At 38.8% G+C, this 21423-nt stretch overlaps 1 protein-coding gene across 2 annotated transcripts in view; it reads left to right on the top strand.

The window, feature by feature from the left end:
* Positions 1-21423, top strand: part of SLC25A13 (solute carrier family 25 member 13) — a 105847-nt gene that overhangs the window by 58974 nt on the left and 25450 nt on the right. For both annotated transcript variants that reach the window (XM_072412916.1, XM_072412917.1), the window contains exons 10-13: positions 4879-4966; positions 5368-5526; positions 11209-11261; positions 11876-11956. In XM_072412916.1, coding sequence (XP_072269017.1) covers positions 4879-4966; positions 5368-5526; positions 11209-11261; positions 11876-11956 — 381 coding nt within the window. The remainder of the gene's footprint in view (positions 1-4878; positions 4967-5367; positions 5527-11208; positions 11262-11875; positions 11957-21423) is intronic.

Below are 21423 nucleotides of genomic sequence, written 5' to 3'. Positions count from 1 at the left end.
GACAATAAGTGAGCAGACTTTTGTTTTTTTTCTTTTTTTGTTTCTTATTATACTATTATACTTATATTATTTTTTTCTTAAAATACTAGAACACATTGAGTTAGAATAATAATCGGATGCTTTCTTAGTTCAGATCTCTATGAGATAACATTGCCTTTATGGATTTATTTTATGTATGTTATTACACGTGTCAACTCAACTTTAAGTTTGTTAATTATGTGTTTGTTACAAAATAGACTTTCTGAAACAAAACCACAACTGTGCTGTCCAAGTCTGTATGGAGACGCCTGTTCTAAACCACAGAGGATTGATGTAGGCTAAATTTTGGCGTGAGACCTCAGACTAGTCCTGTGTCCCAGGCTCGGATGGGTGGTGGTGGTGGATTCTACCTTACTTTTTCTAAAAATTCTGACCTAGTTACTTTGTACAGCAGGATGTGTCATGACGAAGAACAGAGGGATACAAGAACACTTACAGGTGTGTTAGCTTGAAGCTGACAAAACTTTGCTGTTGGAACGCCATGGCCGTGCTCAGCATTTTGTATCTAATTGCTGTTGCTTTGCACATGTAGCTTGGTTATTACCGTTTAATGTGCTGTAAAAACTTTGAATTGTTAGTGAGTGGAAAGCGCTTTATTAACCTATTTTGTCCTTTTTTTCTACGGAGGCATATATACCAGTTTTAGATCAAATATCGCCTCATCCAATGTGAATAATTTGGCCTCTGGATGGTGGAGCAAGTTCAGTTGATTTCCAAAATGCCCTTCATGATTAGTGAAGTACAATTTATTTATTTTTTAACCAACACCCCGTAAAGGGGGAATTAAACATGTACTACATATTCAGATACGGTGACCACAACTCATGGCAGTATGTTAGCTTTTGTTGTGCTACTCTGCAACGTGCATATGTTGAACCACAATATCTAAAGAGGAACTAACCCCTACTATACTCTATATCAGTATACTCTATACTTGTCCCCTTTCACTTGCAGGATGCTGCTTCTTTCAGCCCTCTTAATTGTGTAGACTGTGATGACAGAACCTCCCATACGTGAGGAGTCCTGGCAAGCGCAAGGGAAGCCAGAATTACTAGCTGAGCATTTTTGACTGCTATTAGCAGAAGGTATATCACCTGTCCTCTGCAATAATGCCCTGCCTGATCCAAAATTTTCAATAGTGGAACCTTAGTTCTGCTTTTATGTGCATTGACATACATTAGCATTATTGCAAGGCTCAGCAGCAGGTAAGGGTAAAAGGGTTAATCACCTATCCTGGGGCCAAGAGCTTACTATTAATGAATGAGAGCATGCTAAAATTAAGCACTTGTCTTTAGGCTTAAGGCGGTCACAGTGTGACATCAACATCTACGGGCTGCTTGAACCATGCCTACTAACTTGATCATTAGATTATTAGACCCCAAATAGAGCAGCCAGTTTGCTTGAAATGTTTACCTATAAAAGGTTTCCACCAACTTGGCTCATTTGCAGTTTTTTTTTTCACCCTTGCAGAATGAAACGCTATTGCTGTAAAGCTCGACAATGCCTGCTTACCCTTAGCTTGTGTTTGTTGTAGCTTTTTTGGTAGTTCTTTTTTTTTTTTTTTTCCTTTTTAAAATAAAGATTTGTTCATCTTCCCGTCCTGCCCAATGTAATATGTCAGCTATGTTTCGTAGCAGGTGTAAGGCAGTGTAATGCAGGCTAAACCTAATAAATCCGTTTTATTCATTTATTTTGAAGAAATGCCGCTATTGATGTGTAATTGGGTGTAAAACATAAATAGCCTTCTAATTTAGGGAAAAAGCCTTTTTTGGAAATACTCTTATAAGGATAGTTTTTCTCTGAACCATGTTCATACAAGTTCCAGGGCATAAATAAATTCAGTTTTTTTTTATCAGCAACATTTGAGTACTGGCTCTTCCCATCGGAGCCTCCTCCCACAAAGGTTTAGGTTTGTTTAGTTTAAATCTGCATTTATAGCAAAAAGCCTTCTAGGGGTGAAAGTTTGAATATTGGATATGATTTTTCAGAAATGGCTTTGCCCTGTGTCAAACAGAAACATGTAACTTTAGTGTACACAATGGACCTGATTTAATAAAGTTTTCCAAGGCTGAAGAGGTTACATTTTTATCAGTGAAGCTGGGTGATCCAGCAAACTTGAAATTAATCTGGTCCGGGGTTCAAAACATTCGCTAACAAGTTACTTTGAAGAAATCTATTCCAGACTTACTGCATCACCCAGCTTCAAAGTTATTAGCAATTTGCTAGCAAATGTTTTGAATCCTGGACCAGATAAATTTCAGGTTTTCTGGATTACCCAGCTTCACAGGCATGAAAGTGTATTCTCTCCAGCCTTGGAGAACTTTAATAAATCATGTCCAATGTGCTGTATATGTGAATGGGTTCAGGAAACACTTACCTCTTCAACATTTTGTTGCTTTTCAGCCTGAAATGAGGGCATTTCGACAAACCTTCCATGTTTTTTTTTTTTTTTTTTTTGCAACCCTCGATTACAAGCCAATAATGAAGCTCCTGTGATATTGTTGCCAGGTGTACCCCATGACCATAAATTTCATAAATGGCTTAAAAGTTGCCATATGCCTTTTGGTAGCCTCTGTGACAATTTTTTTCCAGTATATATTGAAGAGGTGATTCTTTTCCATACCCACTGTACTGGAACTGTTAGTACCACTCAAGGTAGATCTGTGGCCTCAACAGCTTACGGATGCTATGGCTGTGTGGGCTTCCAAGTCCAAAATGAAGCCGCATCACCACTGAATGCCTTACTCTTCCTAATTTTAATAAACCTTAAAATTACAAAATCCCACTGTTTCATGTAAAACTGATTATTGGGCTTTGCACACCCTCCTATACCAAATAAAATAGATTCTGCAGTGAGTTCATAGAAGGATAGGGTTGGGCCCATACACCTGGGCATAGGATGGCATTTTGAGGCAGGATTCTCCATATTGACTGCATCTCCAAGAGGCCCCAAATAATCCCTGATATATAAATCGCCCTACCCCCTGGTTTGAAATAAACAACCAGTATCAGCAGCAGATCTTTTTATTGGAACTGAAACCAAAGCCTATTGTGTGTTCAAGAAATGCAGGCATAGCATTTCTAGTTTCTCTCTGAAAAAAAAAAAGGAAACTATTCAGGAAACTATTCACTGAATTGTAATACAGGGCTGCTGAAATCAAAAACCTTTACCATATGCAATTAGAAAAGTGAGTGTTCTAAAAGTGATAATTTCCTTCTCAGTTCTCCTGACATAATAATTTTATGATCCTTATCAAGGGTGCCGTATTAAGATTATAAAGGCAAGCAATTTGCTGTATTGAATCAAGCTATTCACTGTAATTGTTCTGTTATAAAACTTTATAAACCACAAAGAATTATCTTGTTAATGTAATAAGTGTGTAAATGAAACTTTTAAAAAGAGAGGATTATAGATCTTTTTCACTAATTATCTTCATACATTTTCCTAGTCTTGAAAGGCTCAGTTTCAGTCCAGGACTTCAGCATATATGGTAGCAGTCCCCATGGTTTTCAGCATATCCTCTGTTATATATATATCTGTTACATATATGTCAGCAGTGATCTCCCCATGGACTTCAGTATATCTTCTGATAGATTATATATATCAGCAGTGATCTCCCCATTTATTTTGCTTTATTTTGTGACAGCCAATTAGGCAGCATTTGTCATTATTATACCACTTGCCTTTATCTTCCCTTTTAGCTGCTGTGATAACTCTGCAACATGTACAGTTTCCTTTTTTGACACCATAGTTCCACATGAAATTGTGGGAGAAAAACATCCAAGTGTCCTTAACAGGAACAGAATCTGGGTCCTTGCCGCTGCAAGACACACATGCTATCTACTTATCTGTCACTCTATGCTGTGCAGCCCTGGCAGTTTTGCAGTGGTTGGGTTTGTTTTGTATTCCCCCAGCAGACATAAGGTGGTTTGAGTGTCTCCATCATCGTTGGTTAATAGAGATCAGCGTCCAGCACTGACACCATTACCATGGGCAGACATGATAAGGCAATAAGTTCTTCCTCTTCATGACCCTTCTGGGTTTTTATAAACCCCGAATGAATGGTTATAGTTACACTACATGGGTTAAGTTGGTGGGCAGTGGCACCATGACTTCTTTTTCTGCTATGAAGAGTTCATATTGTACAAGTTAATGCTGTTTTAATATAGAGTTTAGAACAGGCTGGTGTAACACTAATTGTCATTTTCAGTAAGATATCTGTGGCCACCATAGTGTGTGTTAAAGACGACAATCCCTTTTCTTTTTCGAAGAGGTAAGTATGTTCCCTTCCTTTTCCCCAACAGATTGGCTTTGTGTTGCAGCCCCATTTTATTTCCAAGTTCAGTGACACCTGCAGTCATTTATGTCGATTCTTGTGATTTGGACCTGTCATTGACACCCTAGGAGTTTCAACTACATCAGCATGGGCTCACAGTAAAAAAATTAAATATACTAAGCTTTATGGTAAAGTTGTCAGATATGAGTGCTGAATTTGCTTGTGTTATGCTAATTCACTGGCTTCAATTTTTGGGCTTGCAGAACCGAAACAAGTCCAAATCTTTACCGGGTCAGTGACCTAACATTTAGAATGAAAAGTGAAAAGGGTGTGAAGGGCGAAAATATGCTCTCTGCAACAAATGTTGATGTATTTTTTTTTTTTTTTTTTATTATTATCTGTTGCATATGACCTTAAGAGCATGTACGTGCTTATATGTTATTTTCAAGTTGTTTATTAAACTTGTTGTTTCTCCAGATAATTGTTACCCATGTGTTCATGGTACAGTGGCAGGTGGCTTTCAACAATGGCCAACTCTCATGTTGTTCTTCTCTCTTTCAAGCATCAAGGCTCCGCTGAAGTGTCTCGCACTGTCCTTGTCCAAGTGGCCGAGTCTGCTTACAGATTTGCTCTTGGCTCAATTGCTGGAGGTTAGTCATGGTTGACTGTAGCCATTTTATCTTCATTATCACATACACCCCCTCCCTTTACCATGTCTGGTTGTACAATGCCCTCCCTGTTTATTCCCACAAGAGTTTCCCTTCATGGATCATTGACCTGTGTGCACAAACCATTGTACTGTTGTACATTGGAAGGTTATGAGTTGTACCTGGGGGCTTGTCCTGCTCAAAACAACTTTATAAAGTTAATAAGCAGAGACAGACTTGGTGATCTGCTTTAATAAAGTCTTTGACAAGCCTTTAATGTAACCTCATTAAGTTTATGAAAAGTAGACAGTCATAAGTACACGTGCACTTAAGATGATTGTTTTTTGTAACAATTTCATAACATGGCTAATTTTTTTCTTTTCTTCCCCCTTTTCTTTAAACAGCCGTTGGTGCTACTGCAGTGTACCCCATTGATCTGGTAAAAACACGAATGCAAAACCAGAGGTCAACTGGATCATTTGTAGGAGAGCTTATGTACAAGAATAGCTTTGACTGTTTTAAAAAAGTTTTGCGGTATGAAGGGTTCTTTGGACTATACAGAGGTCAGTTGTATACCTTTCCTTCCATGTTCATTTGCTTGAATTTTATAATTTTTATTACTACAGAAAATATATACGTAGTTATTCAGGTTGAAAAAGACCTAAATCCATCAAGTTCCACCACTAGGGTAATAAACATATCCCAGATTTAAAAAAAACAAAAACCTTATGGACATAGTCGATTCAGAGGAAGTAAAAAAAAAAAACCCTGGTACAATTTGCCCCAATGGGGAAGAAAAATTCCTTCTTGATCCTGTGAGGCAATTGGATGTTCCCTGGATTAACAGTCTGTTATCTTTATTTTAAAGCTTTAATACCCAGTTATATTCTGTGCTGCTAGAAATTATCCAGCTTTTTCTTAAATCAATCTATAGTAGTTGCTGAAAAAAGGAGCCGATTCCACATTTTCAAAGACCTTAAGAATCCCTTCCTTATCCAGAGATTAATCCTCTTTTCCTCAAGATGCAAAGAACTCCCCCTTGTCCATTGTAATGACCTTAAAATGATTGATTGGGAAGAGACTTCTCTATATGGACCATTTATGTGTTTATACAGGGTGATCATATCCCCCCTTATATGTCTCTTCTCAAGGGAGAATAGATTCAGTTCAGATAATCTCTCCTCGATGCTCTGGCAGATTCCTTTTACTGGTTTGGTTAACATACACCAACATAAAATTTTGGGAGCTTATTTCCACATTTAAAAATTCACAATTTCATTATTGCAGAAAGGGACAGGCGATGTTCCATCTGCAAAGATCCCCCTGCAATAATGATCATGCCAGGTACCCAGCTTTAGTTGCCCCGATACCCAACAGCCCCAGTTTTCCCTGTGCATACACTTCTTTTTGCTGGACTGAAATCCAAAACTTTGTTTTCAACCCCGCTAAGTTTTTCCTTGTCATATTACAGAACACATTTATCATAAATAAGTTTTGTTCTGTAGCCCAGGCGAAACAGATAACTTCTTACAATTTTAGTGCATTAAAAGCAAAGTTGTCAGCTAAAACAGGAAGATATGAGTTTACTTGATTTCCTGCAAACTCTGAAGCCAGGTTTTTATTGGTTTCCTCTATTCTGAACAATGCAAAATAAATTATTCACAATGCCCTTTAGCTACAGAGGTGAATTTGGACTTGCTATAACTATGCAACTTATGTATATGCGGTAAAGGTCATATTCTAGGTTCAAATTTTAAAGCAGACCTGAGTCTCAAGAAAATTGGCGGTTTTGTAGGGAACATCTAAAATTATTAATTGCTCCCTCATCATTGTCCTGAAACATTACAATTTTAGTTTTGTTTCATCCTCAAAAAATAGCAGTGCCCTTTCTGCTCTTACAGTCACTTAGTATCTTCAGTATGGGATCATCTAAGGCATTATTCTTCTCTGTGTTTCCTCTGAATGCTGATCTCTGGAGATTTGATGGTGAAGGACAGCAAGGATCTTTTCGCTTCTTTTGATTTAGCTCTAATTTTTAGACATCTCTCTTGCTGCTACATTTTAATAAATACCCCATCAGTCATCAGGGGACCAGCGCTGCTTCCACCAAGATGGCTGCCCTCACATGGGTATACAGTGCAGAATAAGGCATTGCAAGTCCGAAATAGGGGAAACGGCTGCAATGAAACAGGCAATACTGTTGACTATCAAAAAGGCGTAGAATAGAGGGGTTTATTGGCAAATTGTTTTTATTGGGATCTAATATCTCAAAAATGTGCATAGAACTAAATGGTTAATTTTAATATACAAAAAAGAGAAAAATCCACTAGTCATGGAAACAAAGTGTAACAAATTAAAATGGATGTTAGTGTTTGACGTATGCCTGATGTCCCAGTACTATATACAGTTCCCCTGTTCCAAGTGTAGATTTTAGGTCTACATTAGAGGAAACCAGCTATACCAGGGGGGTGTCTTTGTAGCCAAACACATTTGACTATTTGGATGAACTTTTTAAGTTCTAGCCAACGGGTAGGCAAAATTAAAACAAAGAATGGAACCATCCTCAGGGCTTCTCTCGCTATCACTAATACTGTTGACTCGTCCTTTACCCTTTTATGTTTTTTGGGCATGGCAAAATCTAGGGGCTTAATTAGGTTCTAGGACATAAATTCTAATCAAAAAAGTCCAAACTCCTTATCTATCGGTTTGTCCTCACTCATTAGATCTAGTTTGCAAATATTTGTGCACGTGGCACGGCCATATTTAAAGGTTAGGTATGCAGATTCCGATTCCTTTTATATAAAGCCGACCTGATTGAAAACTATAAACTGTTGCAAAAGTTATAGGCAGTAATGATAAGCATGACTACAAGAGGGAACTTTTATGTACATAAAATACTACAATTAAAATATGGAGCAATAAACATCAGTTACTTATTGTAAGAAATTACCTTCAGCTAAATGATAAAGAACTTTTAAAGTATGTTAGATATAATGTATAAAAGAAGCGCATGTTATTGCAATACATATCTGTGTTTAAAAAAAAAAAAAAAAAAAGTACCGCCCACCTAGTAACAAATTTAAAAAAATCTAAAGACTGTAAATATTCACTTAAAAAAATAGCTCTACACCACTGAGACTTAGATCTCTGCTGCTGAGGGTGTCACTGCTCTTATAAACTTCTAATGACATAAGCAAAAGGATGAAAACTGACACGAAGAGCTTAATGAAAAATAAATAGAATCTCACAACCTGTGAAAATACAGACGTAACGTGTAAAGGGGAAATTACATCAGACGGGGTGTTTTGTTTTCTGCATTCTTCTGATTTATGTCCCTCAAATCTATCCGCACCCCCCTAATGTCTCAAAGGGTTATAATATCTATATCGCATTGCCAAAACGTCTGCATTGTGAGATTGATGGTATTTCCTTACCCAAATATCAGTCTCGAAACAAGTTGGTTTGGGAATACACCAGTGGCTCTGTACATTTTTGTTGCACGTAGTAGAAAAGTTTACAAATCCTTCCTTACCATTGCAGTGCCCTTGTTTAAATTTGTTTTACATACAAAACTATCTAAAGTCAAAACTTCTCTTTGTCATAATTAGAGTAGTTTGGAAAAGGTGGGTATATGGAGTATTATAAAAGGTGTTTCACTAAAGTGTGTTCATACCAGTGAGAAGGTAAAGGGAGCAGTGATTCTGTGTGGTTCCCTCCTCGATTTCAGGGAGATTATCACCATCCTGCATTGACTTCACCAGAGAGTTCACACTTACACACATAACATTTCCATCTGGGGTGTTGTGGAGTACTTGACCTCGGGTCTCCGCTATTCCCTATCCAGCATTAAGGAAAGCTTTGTGTTTTCATTACTTGTTTTAACTTTAATGAATTCAAATAAAAGAACATTAGCATTGGCTAAGGAAAAAAAAGAACATTTCACAGTTATTCGCATTACATTGTGGTTATAATAACTCTATCAGTGTTTAACTATCTTTCTCAGGATCCATATATTTTAGTCATAAAGTGTCTTTTTAACATGGGGGAACCCTTGAAATAACTCGGTTATAGGGGACTGCTGTAATTATTATAACCACAGCTCACGGCATATTAGTGTGGTGGTAAGTGAGAATTAATAATATTATAATACAGTAATTATATAGCGCCAACATATTATGCAGCGCTGTACAATGTCCATTGTCATGTCACTAGCTGTACCTCAATGGGGCTCACTATCTTATGTCCTTACCATAGTCATATGTCATTACCACAGTTTAAGGTCAATTTTGGGGAGAAGACAATTACTCTAACTGCATATTTTTTGGAATGTGGAAGGAAATGCACACAAACACGGAAAACGTGCAAACTCCATGCAGATAGTGTCCTGGCCGAGATTCGAACCTGGAACCTAGCACTGCAAATGCCAGAATGCTAAAGGCTGAACCACCATGCTGCCTCTTAAATTGCTGGCACACATTGCGTATTGGTCAAGGAACTCCTAGCAACATCTTGAGAACCCGAGGGTTCCACGGGATGCTGGTCTAAACACACAGCCTCAGTTTTCAAAACCCCATTTTGCATTTATTTGGAAAAACACATTTAACCTGTTTCAGCATTTCTGAGCACGATGCCCCATCCTGTGGATACTTATAAACTCTTCCAGTTCAAGTGGCCTCTGAAGTTTGGAATCCAATAAGAATTGTTTGTGAATATTTGATATTTGTCAGCTATGGGTGTTGTGGTCATAAACAGGCCTTTGAGCCTTTAGATCAGGGGTCAGCAAACTAGGCCATTTTGGCTACTAGGCTATTTTACGAGGTCAAGAAGGCACACTAGGCCAGGCTCTTTCTTGGGTCCCGCGTTGATGGCTCCGCCCCCCACCAGGAACGCCCTTGAAGGGAAATCCCTCTCCTCCGCAATGCATAAGGATGAGAGGGAATGTCCCCTTACCCCAGCGGCGGAAGTGTTAACACCGGCCATGGTAAATAGGGAAGGGAGGCATGCCAAGGAGGCTTAGAAGCCGTATGCGGTTTCGGAGCTGCAGGTTGCCAACCCCTGCCAGCTGGCAGGATCGACCAGGTGGCCGTTAGGCTGGAATGGACTACTGGCTAGGCCGTATCTGGCCTGAAGGCCGCATTTTTCCTACCCCTGCTTTAGATGAATACTGCCACATTTAGGCTACATTGGGATCTGCAAGTCTGTATGTCAGATACAATTACATTACTAAAATGTACAATTTTTGTAGTATATTTTTTGCATTAGCCAGTCTTTTAATAGGAAAAACATGTTTTTTAAGTAAATATTTTAAATATTCATTCATTCAGACTAACCCTTTACAATATGTCAGATGATACACAGTCAGATGATTCTCGTCCAATAAACCCCTCAGGGCTGATATCTGACGAGAATTTGGCGTGTGTACAGCGCTCGTCGAGGAATGATCATAGAGCGCAGCGGGCTGCCTTCTGTCGTTCTCCCTCCTCCCCTCTCCATATAGCAGATCGGTGCTGTATGTAGAGCGCTCTTTCATGCATTGGGAAAAAATCATGAAAGCTCCTAACTACAGTTATTGCAAGTGTGTACCCAGCCTTAGGCTTCTGTATACATTACACACAAAACCTATAAAGACCACTGAGATACTGTGATCAAAAACAACAAGCAAGGGCTAGTTATCCGTATTGGCTGTAGGGTTCCTGAAGCTGACCTTTTTCTCAATATTGAATGGCTGTACCTTGTTCTGCTCTGTGTTTGTGGAGGTGACCATCTTGATAGAAACAGGGCTTTGCTGTCAAATCTGTTCTCCCATGACTGGTAATATGATCAGTGCTGGTAGAATATGTAGAAGGATGGTAAAAAGCGTAGGGAGAATCAGAAAAACACAGATTGAAAAAATTAATAATTTTTGAAAGCTGCAAGAATTATCCTGCACTGCAAGTCCTCAGGTATAGATTTTACTCCAGCAAGGTAAACCGTGAACAGCACAGTAATAGACATCACCAAATCTTCCTCCTATATCTGTAAATCAGTCAATCTCATTCTGTAGATACCGTGGACTGCTATGAGGATATAAAAGAAGTTGTTAGACACAGGATGTGCATTGCTAATTTAGGAGGAATTTAGGACAAAATGTACATTTTTCAGGATACAGCTTAAGCGTCTACAGTCTTAAGTCTGGATAAGCCATATTGGATAGTAAAGCTTTAGTGTTCTTATCTATACTGTTTTTTTTTTTTTATTTTATGCAGGACTTCTGCCGCAGTTGCTTGGAGTGGCACCAGAAAAAGCCATTAAACTTACTGTAAGTGAAATGTGTGCTAACATAATGGTTTTAAATAGGTACATGAAAGGGTTTATTGTCCTACCCACACACATTGTAAAACTGCTTCTTTTGTTCATATTACCTTAAACATCCCTTCGTTTTGGCCTCCTGTATGTTTTGCATAATTTCCATATTGTTGTACAGCATATAAAATTCCAAGGTTACTGCAACATTTTAGAATGACTGCCTGAAGCTCAGCACACGCAATACATTCAGACCTTATAATCATCTTTAGATCTACCAAAAAATATGTAGTACAAGCAACTCCTGATTGAATACAAGTTGGCTGGTTAGGTTCTTATATCACATAGTTTTATAATCTAACAAAGTCAGGGTGTACTATGAGTGTTTGTGGTGGGTGTTCTGTTTTGCTTTACATGCTATATTTTACATATCTTCATTAGTTTCCAACAACTATACATATACAGGTCAACAGTTTTCATAGTTTTACAAGCTTTTTTATTAAGCTTTACATCATTCTTAGTCCTGGAAGTGCATCCTTTGTATGTGTTTGTTCTGGATGTGTTATTTGTTGTGTAGCTATCTTTTCTTTGCAGGATAATGTTTAAAGTGGAGTTGTATTTGTGTTTCAGATGAATGATTTTGTACGTGGTAAATTTATGAACAAGGATGGCTCTGTGCCTCTTGCAGCTGAGATTCTTGCAGGTGGATGTGTAAGTTCTTTTTTAATTTCTTTTCTTAGTTCTATATTTTAAACAAAAATGAACCCTCTAAAAACTGCATTAAGTGAATTGTGTATACAGGAACTGTCTGCTTTTGAGGAATGTCTACAAGGGTCATAAAATGCCCAACATGTACAGTACCAGGAAGTAAAGTACAATGTCCTAAAGCTGCACAAAAAACAAATGTTATTCTATAGCCACAAAACATACAAATCCACATTTTTATGCAGCAAAGTGATCAGGTAGTGCTATCTTTTAGGGCGATTAATGAGTTTGCAAAGGCATTCCATGCAGCCTTTGCGAAATCCTGTGGCAGGGCCTATTGACTACAGGCTGAAGAAGAGGGGCCAGATAAAAGACCAGTCACTCTTGCAAAAGAGAGAATTGCAATATGTGGTCTTTTTAACAGGAAGCTCCATTTCATGCTGGTTATCGGAAAAGAATACACACATGAATTTAATATGGTCATATATATCTCTTGTATTTTAGATAATATATGCCTATAATGGAGATAAGCTTTAACATGTCACCACTTCCAAAACAAATCCAAACAAAAGCTTTACTCTATTTTATTGTAGCTTGCAAAGCTACATGTTGCTAAATTTACGTTCTAAATCATGAGTTTATCATGTTCAGTGTGATTTACAATGATCCCCACCCTTATGTAAAATTCCCACTATAATTAAAACATACTTTTTTCCAAGGGCTGGCAGGTCTGGGGACATCAAGGGTGCCTTTTCTTTTTTACTAGTAGTGGTAGTTTTTATTCACAAAAAAACTTGACAGCTTTGTGCTTTAGGTGGCTTCTTGACACCCTTCACCATTATCTGACTGTCTGTCCTGTTTTTTTTTATAACTTTTCTTTCCATACCCTGCAGTCACGATAGCCCAAAAGCCTTAATCAGCCATGCGCATTTGAGGGGCAAAAACTTTTTATCTTGATTATAATCCAGCAGTTCTTTATGTACAGTTAGCGACAAGAGCATAAAGAAATGATATTCATGAATTTGTCAGTTGTTCTTCAGTGAGGAATAAACCCCTTCATTTCTACCAATGCAGAATAAAAAAGTCACATCTAAGCAACAAAGAAACCTCTCATGTGTGTTTTATTTTAATAAATTTTTATTAGTTTTTCTATAAGTTTCCAAAACAGAAATACATAAAAGAAAATCTAAAAATAAAAAAAAAATAATACAGACCAAAAACAGGAGATGGAGAGGATCTGTATTACAGACTTAAATAACAATGAAATTAAAGAAAAAAAAACATTATAAAACATGCAGAATAATTACAGCTGTTAATCATAGCGGACCTCTCAATCTTCCTGGACAAACAATACACATGAAAATATAAAAACAAGAGTGTTGGCAGTCCGCTATATGACCTACAAACCGCTAGGGGGATGAACCTAAAACAACCCCAAAAATAAAAAGAAATTCCTGGTCCAAACTTTCAAACATGTAATGTATATCAGTATAGAAGGATTACCGTATTTTTCACCGTATAAGACGCTCCGGAATATAAGACGCACCCAATTTTAAAGGAGGAAAATCTAGAAAAAAAGATTCTGAAAGATTATTGCCCTTCTGATCACTCATGTGCCATTCATACCGGTATTCCCCTTCTGATCACTCATGTGCCATTCAAATTCCCTTTCTGATCACTCTGTACCTTTCAAATTCCCTTTCTGATCACTCTGTGTCATTCAAACTCCCCTTCTGTTCACTCTGTCATTCAAATTCCCCTTCTGATCACTCTGTGCTTTTTTTCTATTGTACGGCAGTTAGGACAGGGAACAGGAGGTGGCGCTGTGCCGGCTTCTTTCGCTTTGCTTTACAGACAGGAGAAAACACGATGCTGGCAGAGGAGAGAAGAGAGACACGCTGCAGCCAGAGACACACGCAGGATCGGGTATCGGGTGAGTATAATATTTTAAATAGTTTTTTTAACACATGTGTCGTATAGGACGCACTAACTTTTCCCCCCAAGTTTTGGGGAATAAAAAGTGCGTCTTATACGGCAAAAAATACGGTATATAGGGGGCAAGTTCAGTAAAAAAAAATGTGCACGCCAAGGTTCCCATATCACACTTTTCCTGGGTGTCATCAACTCACAATATCAGTTCATGATGCGGGAGAACCTGTTGTTTCCAATATTTAGCTATTGTTTGCTTTGCTGCCAAAAGCATTTGAGTACATTTGAGTTGAGTAGTATTTGAGTTCCCATTAAAATAGCGGGTTTAAATAAGTGTAATAAGGCTACCCAGGGATCTCTAGAAATACACTTGTTAAATGTCCCCAAGAATCGAAAAACCAGACAACAAAATCTGATCACAGATGGGCAGGTCCTTGCTGTAATGTTTGTTTTAATCTAATAAATCTTCCAATATTTAGATGTTACTTGTGTTGATTATAATTTAATCGCATTTATTTGCATTATGTTCTTGCAGCCATACAAAACTGTTTTCTTGCAATCAGTGGCATAGCAACGGACCCCAATGTGGCATTTGGACTTTGATCCATTCACCTTAAATATCACACAACAGATACAGATATGAGACTGTAGGCATAGGAGAGCCTATGCATCCTTACATACCAGAAAGTGCACTGTTATTTTTAAGGAGACAAGACAAAAGATAACTTTTTTTAGGGTACTGCTTGGGAACAATTGACCCTCTAAGTTCCCCATAACATAACAAATCTTTACTTTTAGAGTTTAGTCCAATATTATGTACAAAGTGCTATAGTATGGTTCCATATAAAAAAAAAAATATTGATTAATTTATTAGTTATTAAAAAAAAAATACGATTTTACTTTTAACAATTGCTTTTAGCAACTCTAAGGCTACGTATAGACGTCTGATGATTCTCATCCGATTATCGCCTCAGGGCTAGTATCGAACCTGAATCTGCCGTGTACAGCAGCCGTCCAATGGATCGATCCATGAACGACCGTAATACAATTGAAGGGGAGAGAGTGCAGCGGGTTGAAGCTTGCTTGTTATCCCCCCTCCCCTTTCCATTGAGTTGAACGGCTCTGTATGTACAGCCCTCATTCATGCATCTTTAGGTCTTTTGTTGTAGGAAAGGATTGTGAAAGATCGTGTATGTAGCCCAAGAAAAATACATTCATAACTAGTACAAGTGTGGCTAGTATTAGAAGTCCAAATCCATAAGTGTGGCAACTCTGCTTGTATCCGGAACAGCGCAGCACCATCTGTCACATAAAGCTACATTAGTTGAAATTTGCTGACAGGATCAACCAGTATTTGCCAATACTGGTTTGGCCAAGTGAGCGCAGAGAATACTGAAAATTGACTTGAAAGTAAGCATTGCAGCACATGTTTAGCAGGCTGTGGTTCTGCTTGTCCAAGTGTATATGGAAGAATGGATATAGGATTTTATACGCACTTTCTAGGTTAACAAATGTAAATTTATTTTTTTTTATTATTTTCAAAACATCCTCTTTTAGTATACAGCATTTAGTATACAGGTACCCAAAAAGTTTGCAAAACACTTTAGGTGTTTAGTAACTCCCACTCCTTTTCTTGTTGAGAAATATTTTAAATCTTTCTTGCAAGTACTTGTTTGTATTGTTATAAAAGTTTACGGGAATTCTTATTAGGGTATACAAGTCATGTTTTACTTTACTGACAGCCCCTCTTTCCCTTAATATAAAGCACTTTGCTATTGCTTGAAAAGGTCACTTCCTAGAGGTGGCAGTGATGTCACCTTGCTTTACTACTGTCTCCCATAATAGCCCAGAATCCAGCAAGAATGCCATAATGTGCTCAGGTGCATATAGAGGTCTGCAGATATGCCCTGCACTCTCATTTAATCCTAAGGAATGTTAGTCTGGAGTACGAGTTTGTATCCCTGTTACAGATTTTCCCCACTTCCTGTCTAGTTAAATCTCTTGGAGGACCCCCAGATGTTGGTTGATTACAACGGAGGTTCTTATTTTTTCCCTATTTTCCAAAATGGGGGCGGGGGATTGCAAAACACAAATGTATAAAGTTGACATTTCAGTCTGATTGCACATTAAATTTGCCAACTATAAAGTACAAGGTTTGCTTGATTGGAGGTATAAAATGAATGCATTGTTTAAGTAGGCTCTTATTAATATTAATTATAAACAGTATTTTCTATGGTGCAAACATATTAGGCAGCGCTGTACAAAAAATAGGGATCGTAAATGATAGATAGAATGACATGAAGAGCCCAGAAAAGCTTACAATCTATAAGGTAATGGGTTGTAGCACACAAAACACTACTATTGCTACAACTAAGATAGTAAGGTGTATAGCAAGGCAGGGTTAGCATAGCTTTTAGCTTTCCAGTAGAAATTGTCTGAGGATCCATGCAAATGACCAGAATCTTATTGGTGAAGGGTTTTTTAGAAAATTTAGCTAAGGGTTAAACATTTTTTCCTTCCAATTGTTTTCCAGTAAATGTAGGTTAGCAAAGTAGTGAAGCTAGAAGTGCAAAGTCCAGACAATTTGTGCTCACAAAGGTCACATGGCCCCCTTCTGAAAGATCAATGCTCTTCATTCTTTAGGAGAGATTCTAATAATCTTCTGGTCTCTGATCTCTCATGTCTGACCACAGACAGCTGACTTCCTGCCTTCCACTTTCACCCCTATAGTTCCCAGTTTCTGCCAGTAGAGGCAGATCTTTCCCTTTGTCACCACAATGGCTCGGGCTCATCTGGCACCAGCGGTTTGCTGGCTGAACATAAAGCTTCAGGGACGTCCTGCCTATCTGCTGATTTCATGTCATGTGCATGTCTGACTGCTAGATGTTGTGTTTGATCATTGACCTGTCCCCAGATTCCAGGTAGCATCGTTTGTTCTGTAACCCTTTGAGAGTTCCTGGAAACACAGGGAAAAATCTACCCCTTGATTACGCTGCCTTTTTATTTGTTACTTTAAAGAAAAAATGTAATAAAGCTCTACTGAGTTTACACAAAATATCTTTGTGCTGCTTTGTGATCTGCTACAAAGCACAAAGAGGCGGGCAGCTTTGGAGTAGAATCGGTAAAAATTTGAGGCTTGCTTGTCTGATCATTTAGAACTAATAGTTTAATTTTCAAAGAAAAATTTTACCTACAAGCGTCTGAATCACTGGTAAAAAAAAATGTTATTTTTTTCATTCCTAATTCAGTTTTGTGATCTAGCCATGTACTTCTGTTATAACACAAAATTAAGCTTCATGGCTTTGTACTCCTGGTTATCTTTCAAAGAATGTGTTAAGACTATAAAATACCCTAGCGGTATTCCCGAGTGTGACTCGAGGTGGATGTTACATGCTAAAAGCGGTAATCCCCTGTCACACCCGGGGTCGCTAAAAACATTAAAAAAAAATACTTACTTTGTTCCGCTGGCGTCCCCCGGGCGTCCTGCTCGTCCCTGCAGGTCCTCGGAACACGTCTTCTTTCTTTGATCCTCAGCTGGCGTCGGGTTTCCTGGTGACGTTGGTGCAGGCGGGAAGTGCGGCTAGAAATTCAAGTAATTTTGTGTTCGATTCAATACAAAATAGCTGTATTGAGTCCAATACAAAGAAATCTTTATAAAATAAATAAATATATATATATATATATATATATATATATATATATATATATATATATATATTTATTTATATTTATTAATTATTGGACATATTTCCGTGAAAAAAATAATTACGTGTACCTATAACCACTGATGCAAATTTTGCATATGTTTGTATGGAAAGACATCTGCATCCTGGGTATCCCTTTTGAAATTCTTCAAGCACAGAAAAATACATGATCTGCCAGGAATCTAGGGTGCTCCAACCTTCATTTTTGGGCTGACAACAACCTTGCCCAGTTCTAGCTGTGAGACAACAGAACTTATATCTTTGTACCTTTCAGTCCCTTTTCACATTCATATAACTATTTCTTTACTAACAATACAGTTCTACGTGTTCACACATTGTGTTAGGAAATGGAATTGTTTGTAGGAATTGACCTGCCAGAGGCTGCCCTTGTGGGCATTTTATAAGCTTTAAAATGATGTTACAGGGACTCATAAAACCTGTTTTGTTTTACAGGAACAAGGTGAAAGAAAAAATATAGCTGGGACTTGCTGTAGCTGGGTTAAGGGGGGTTTGACGTTAAATTTGGGTAATGCCTGGATATACATAGATACATATAAATGCCCTCCTGTCCAGTCATGAAGCTCTTTGTGATGCTTTGCTGGATTCACCCTCCATCTACATTTTCCTGAATGGAATGTGCATAGCATAGTGGCGCCCAAAGGTGAGCGGATACTACAGTAATGTTAATTTAAGTGTTTTCAGATCAGGTGCAGGTGTATGTGTCATATACCAGGCAGCTAGCATTTTGAGGGACAAGATCACCAATTGCATCCTATGCATTTCCTTTACATTTTCCTTTACGTTTACTTTAAGATATACACATCTTTTGGATTTAGGGATCTGACCGTAACGCTTTGTAACCCTCATCTTCCCCTAAGCTGTAAATTGGGTTCTCTATAGTACCCTGATGTCTCCATAAAAACAATTTCTCAGTACTACTACTTGTCATCCACTAGCAGACGTATATTTTGGATTAAACTCTGGAAACTGAGCCCAATAGGTAATTGGGGAAATGACTAGTCAACATTGTTTCCTTTGATCTTACTACAGCAGTTTCTTGCCCTGTTACTGACTTTCCATGCCTATTTTAATTAAAAGCAGCTCCCCCTTGATACCTGGCCAAGCAATACTCAAGAAGCAGCAAAAAAAGGTTCACTTCAGGTTCATTCATAAAAAAAATTAAGCATAATTAGGTCCTGGGATCCTCGCATTGCAGGTTTTCAGGTACAGCATTCTGCCCAGCAAGGAGAACACAGAAGTGACGTCACCAAACCTATATAATGTACAGCGATTTGTAATATGTTGTTGCTATATAAATACTGTTTATTCATAATATTTTAGTCCTAAATCTGGTGACACTATCAATCAGAGAAAGCAAAGGCTAAAACCTCACACTGTAGATGAAAAAAATTAGACTCTGGGCACAGGCATTAAAGACAAAAGTTAAATCTTTACTTTTTAAAATGAGGTCCATGCCCATTCAGTGAATTATCTATTAGAAATAAAAGAATTGAACAAATTCACAGTAAAAGTTATTATTATTTTTTTATTATTATTATTATTAATAAACAGGATTTATATAGCGCCAACATATTATGCAGCGCTGTACATTAAATAGGGTTTGCAAAAGACAGACTAATACAGACAGTGATACAGGAGGAGAGGACCCTGCCCCGAAGAGCTTACAATCTAGTAGGTGAGGGAATTACCACAAAATAGGAGGGGAGATATGTAGTGGTGGGAGGTAGTGACTGTTTCAAAAGACAGACGAAAATGGGTAGGCAAGTTTGAAAAAATGGGTTTTGAGTGCTCTTTTAAATGAGCAGAAGGTAGGAGCTAACCGAATAGGACGAGGAAGACCATTCCAGAGAGTCGGGGCAGCTCTAGAAAAGTCTTGTAGCCGTGCGTGTGATGAGGTTATGATTGAGGAAGTCATTGGAGGAGCAGAGAGAGTGGCTAGGGGAGTATTTTTTTTTACCAGGTCAGAAATGTAAATGGCACAAGAATTGTTGAGGGATTTGAAGGCAAAGCACAGAAGCTTGAATTTGATTCTAAGGTGAAATGGAAGCCAGTGTAGAGATCTGCAAAGAGATGCAGCGGAGGGAAGGATGGATGAGTCTGGCTGCAGCATTCATATTAGATTGTAGAGGAGAGAGTTGGGTTAGTGGAATACCAGAGAGGAGGAGGTTACAGTATTCCAGACGAGAGATGATCGGAGCGTGTACAAGGAGTTTGGTGGTCTCTGGGGACAGGTAGGGGCGGATTTTGGAGATGTTGTGCAGGTGAAAGTGACAGGACCTGGAAATGTTCTGAATATAGGAGAGGTAAATAAGAGGGCAGAATCAAAGGTGAAGACAGTGTGCCTGAGGGGAGGGCCGAATAACAGTGTTGTTAACAGAAATATGAGAAATATGTCGGAGGGAGATTTGGAATTTGAGGGGGGGGGGGATGATGATGAGTTCGGTTTTATCCAGGTTGAGTTTCAGGAATCGGTCAGACATCCATGATGAGATGGCTGACAGGCAGCATGAGACCTTATCCAGGACTGAGGGAGACAGGTCAGGGGTGGACAGATAGATTTGAGTGTCATCAGCATACAGATGGTACTGTAAGCCAAAGGAGGATATGAGACTACCGAGAGAGGAGGTGTACAGAGAAAAGAGAACCGGTCCAAGGACTGACCCTTGGGGAACACCAACAGGAAGGAGAGTCGGAGAGGCGGAATTACCATTGAAAGAAACTTGAAAGGAGCGGTCAGACAGATAGGAAGCAAACCAAGCGAGAGCAGTATCACTGATACCAATGGAGCGCATGATTTGTTTTAAAGGGGGTGATCAACAGTGTCAAAAGCTGAGGAAAGATCAAGGGGAAGGAGGGAAAAGTTGCCTTGAGCCTTAGCGCTGCAGAGGTCATTGGCCACTTTAGTAAGGGCTGTTTCGGTGAAATGGGCAACTCGAAAGCTAGACTGGAGAGGGTGAAGGAGAGAGTTGGTGCTCAGGTAATCGGTGAGTCTTTTGTAGACAAGGCGTTCAAGGAGTTTGGAGACATATGGGAGAAGGGAGAAAGGACGATAGAGGGTAGGGAGGGGTCCAGTGAGGGTTTATTTAGCATAGGGAGAATTATGGCATGTTTGAAAGCGGAGGGGTAGATACCAGTAGAAAGGGAGAGGTTGACTAGTTCAGTTAGGGCAGGGGCCAGGGTGGAGGAGCAGAGACATCATGTCTGATTTTGTCAATTTTCTCTCTAAAGTAGGTGGAAATGTCTTGGGCAGTGAAGGTTGTTGTGTGGAGTTTAGGAGGGAGCCAGAAGAGAAGAGGTTGCGTGGGTTGGAAGCTTGAGAGGAGATGATAGCAGAGAAATAATTTTGCTTGGTGACTGAGCTTAGTTTTAAAGTTTTGAAGCTTGGCTTTGTAGTCCATGAAGTCAGCACTGAGGTCAGATTTTCTCCACTTGCGCTTAGCTGCATGAACAGTCTTTTGTAGTTGTTTGGTGTGATTGTTGTGCCCGTGTTGGGGGTTGGCAGGGCGGGGGTTGCAGAAGTTAGCAGGGGCAACTTTATCCAGAGCCAAAGAAAGAGAGTGGTTTAACTGGGTGGCAGCTACATCTGGGGAATTGATTTTGGAGAGAGTGGGGTTTAGGGGCGCAAGGCAGTTTGAGAATAGGTTGTGCTCAGGGTTACGGATATCTCTTTGCCATTGACCAGGTCTGGAGTGTGGCACAGGGGGGCAAGAGTTCGATAGGTTGAAGGTGATAAGGTTTTGATCAGAAAGCGGAAATGGTGAGTTGTCAAGGAGGGTGAGGTTGCAGAGTTTTGAAAAAATACTAGGTCTAAAATGTGTC

The sequence above is a fragment of the Pyxicephalus adspersus genome, chromosome 5 (genome assembly GCF_032062135.1).
Source record: "Pyxicephalus adspersus chromosome 5, UCB_Pads_2.0, whole genome shotgun sequence".
Classification (NCBI taxonomy): Eukaryota; Metazoa; Chordata; class Amphibia; order Anura; family Pyxicephalidae; genus Pyxicephalus; species Pyxicephalus adspersus.
The sequence above is the reverse complement of the archived record's forward strand: the minus strand, read 5'-3'. Positions and strand labels throughout refer to the sequence as shown.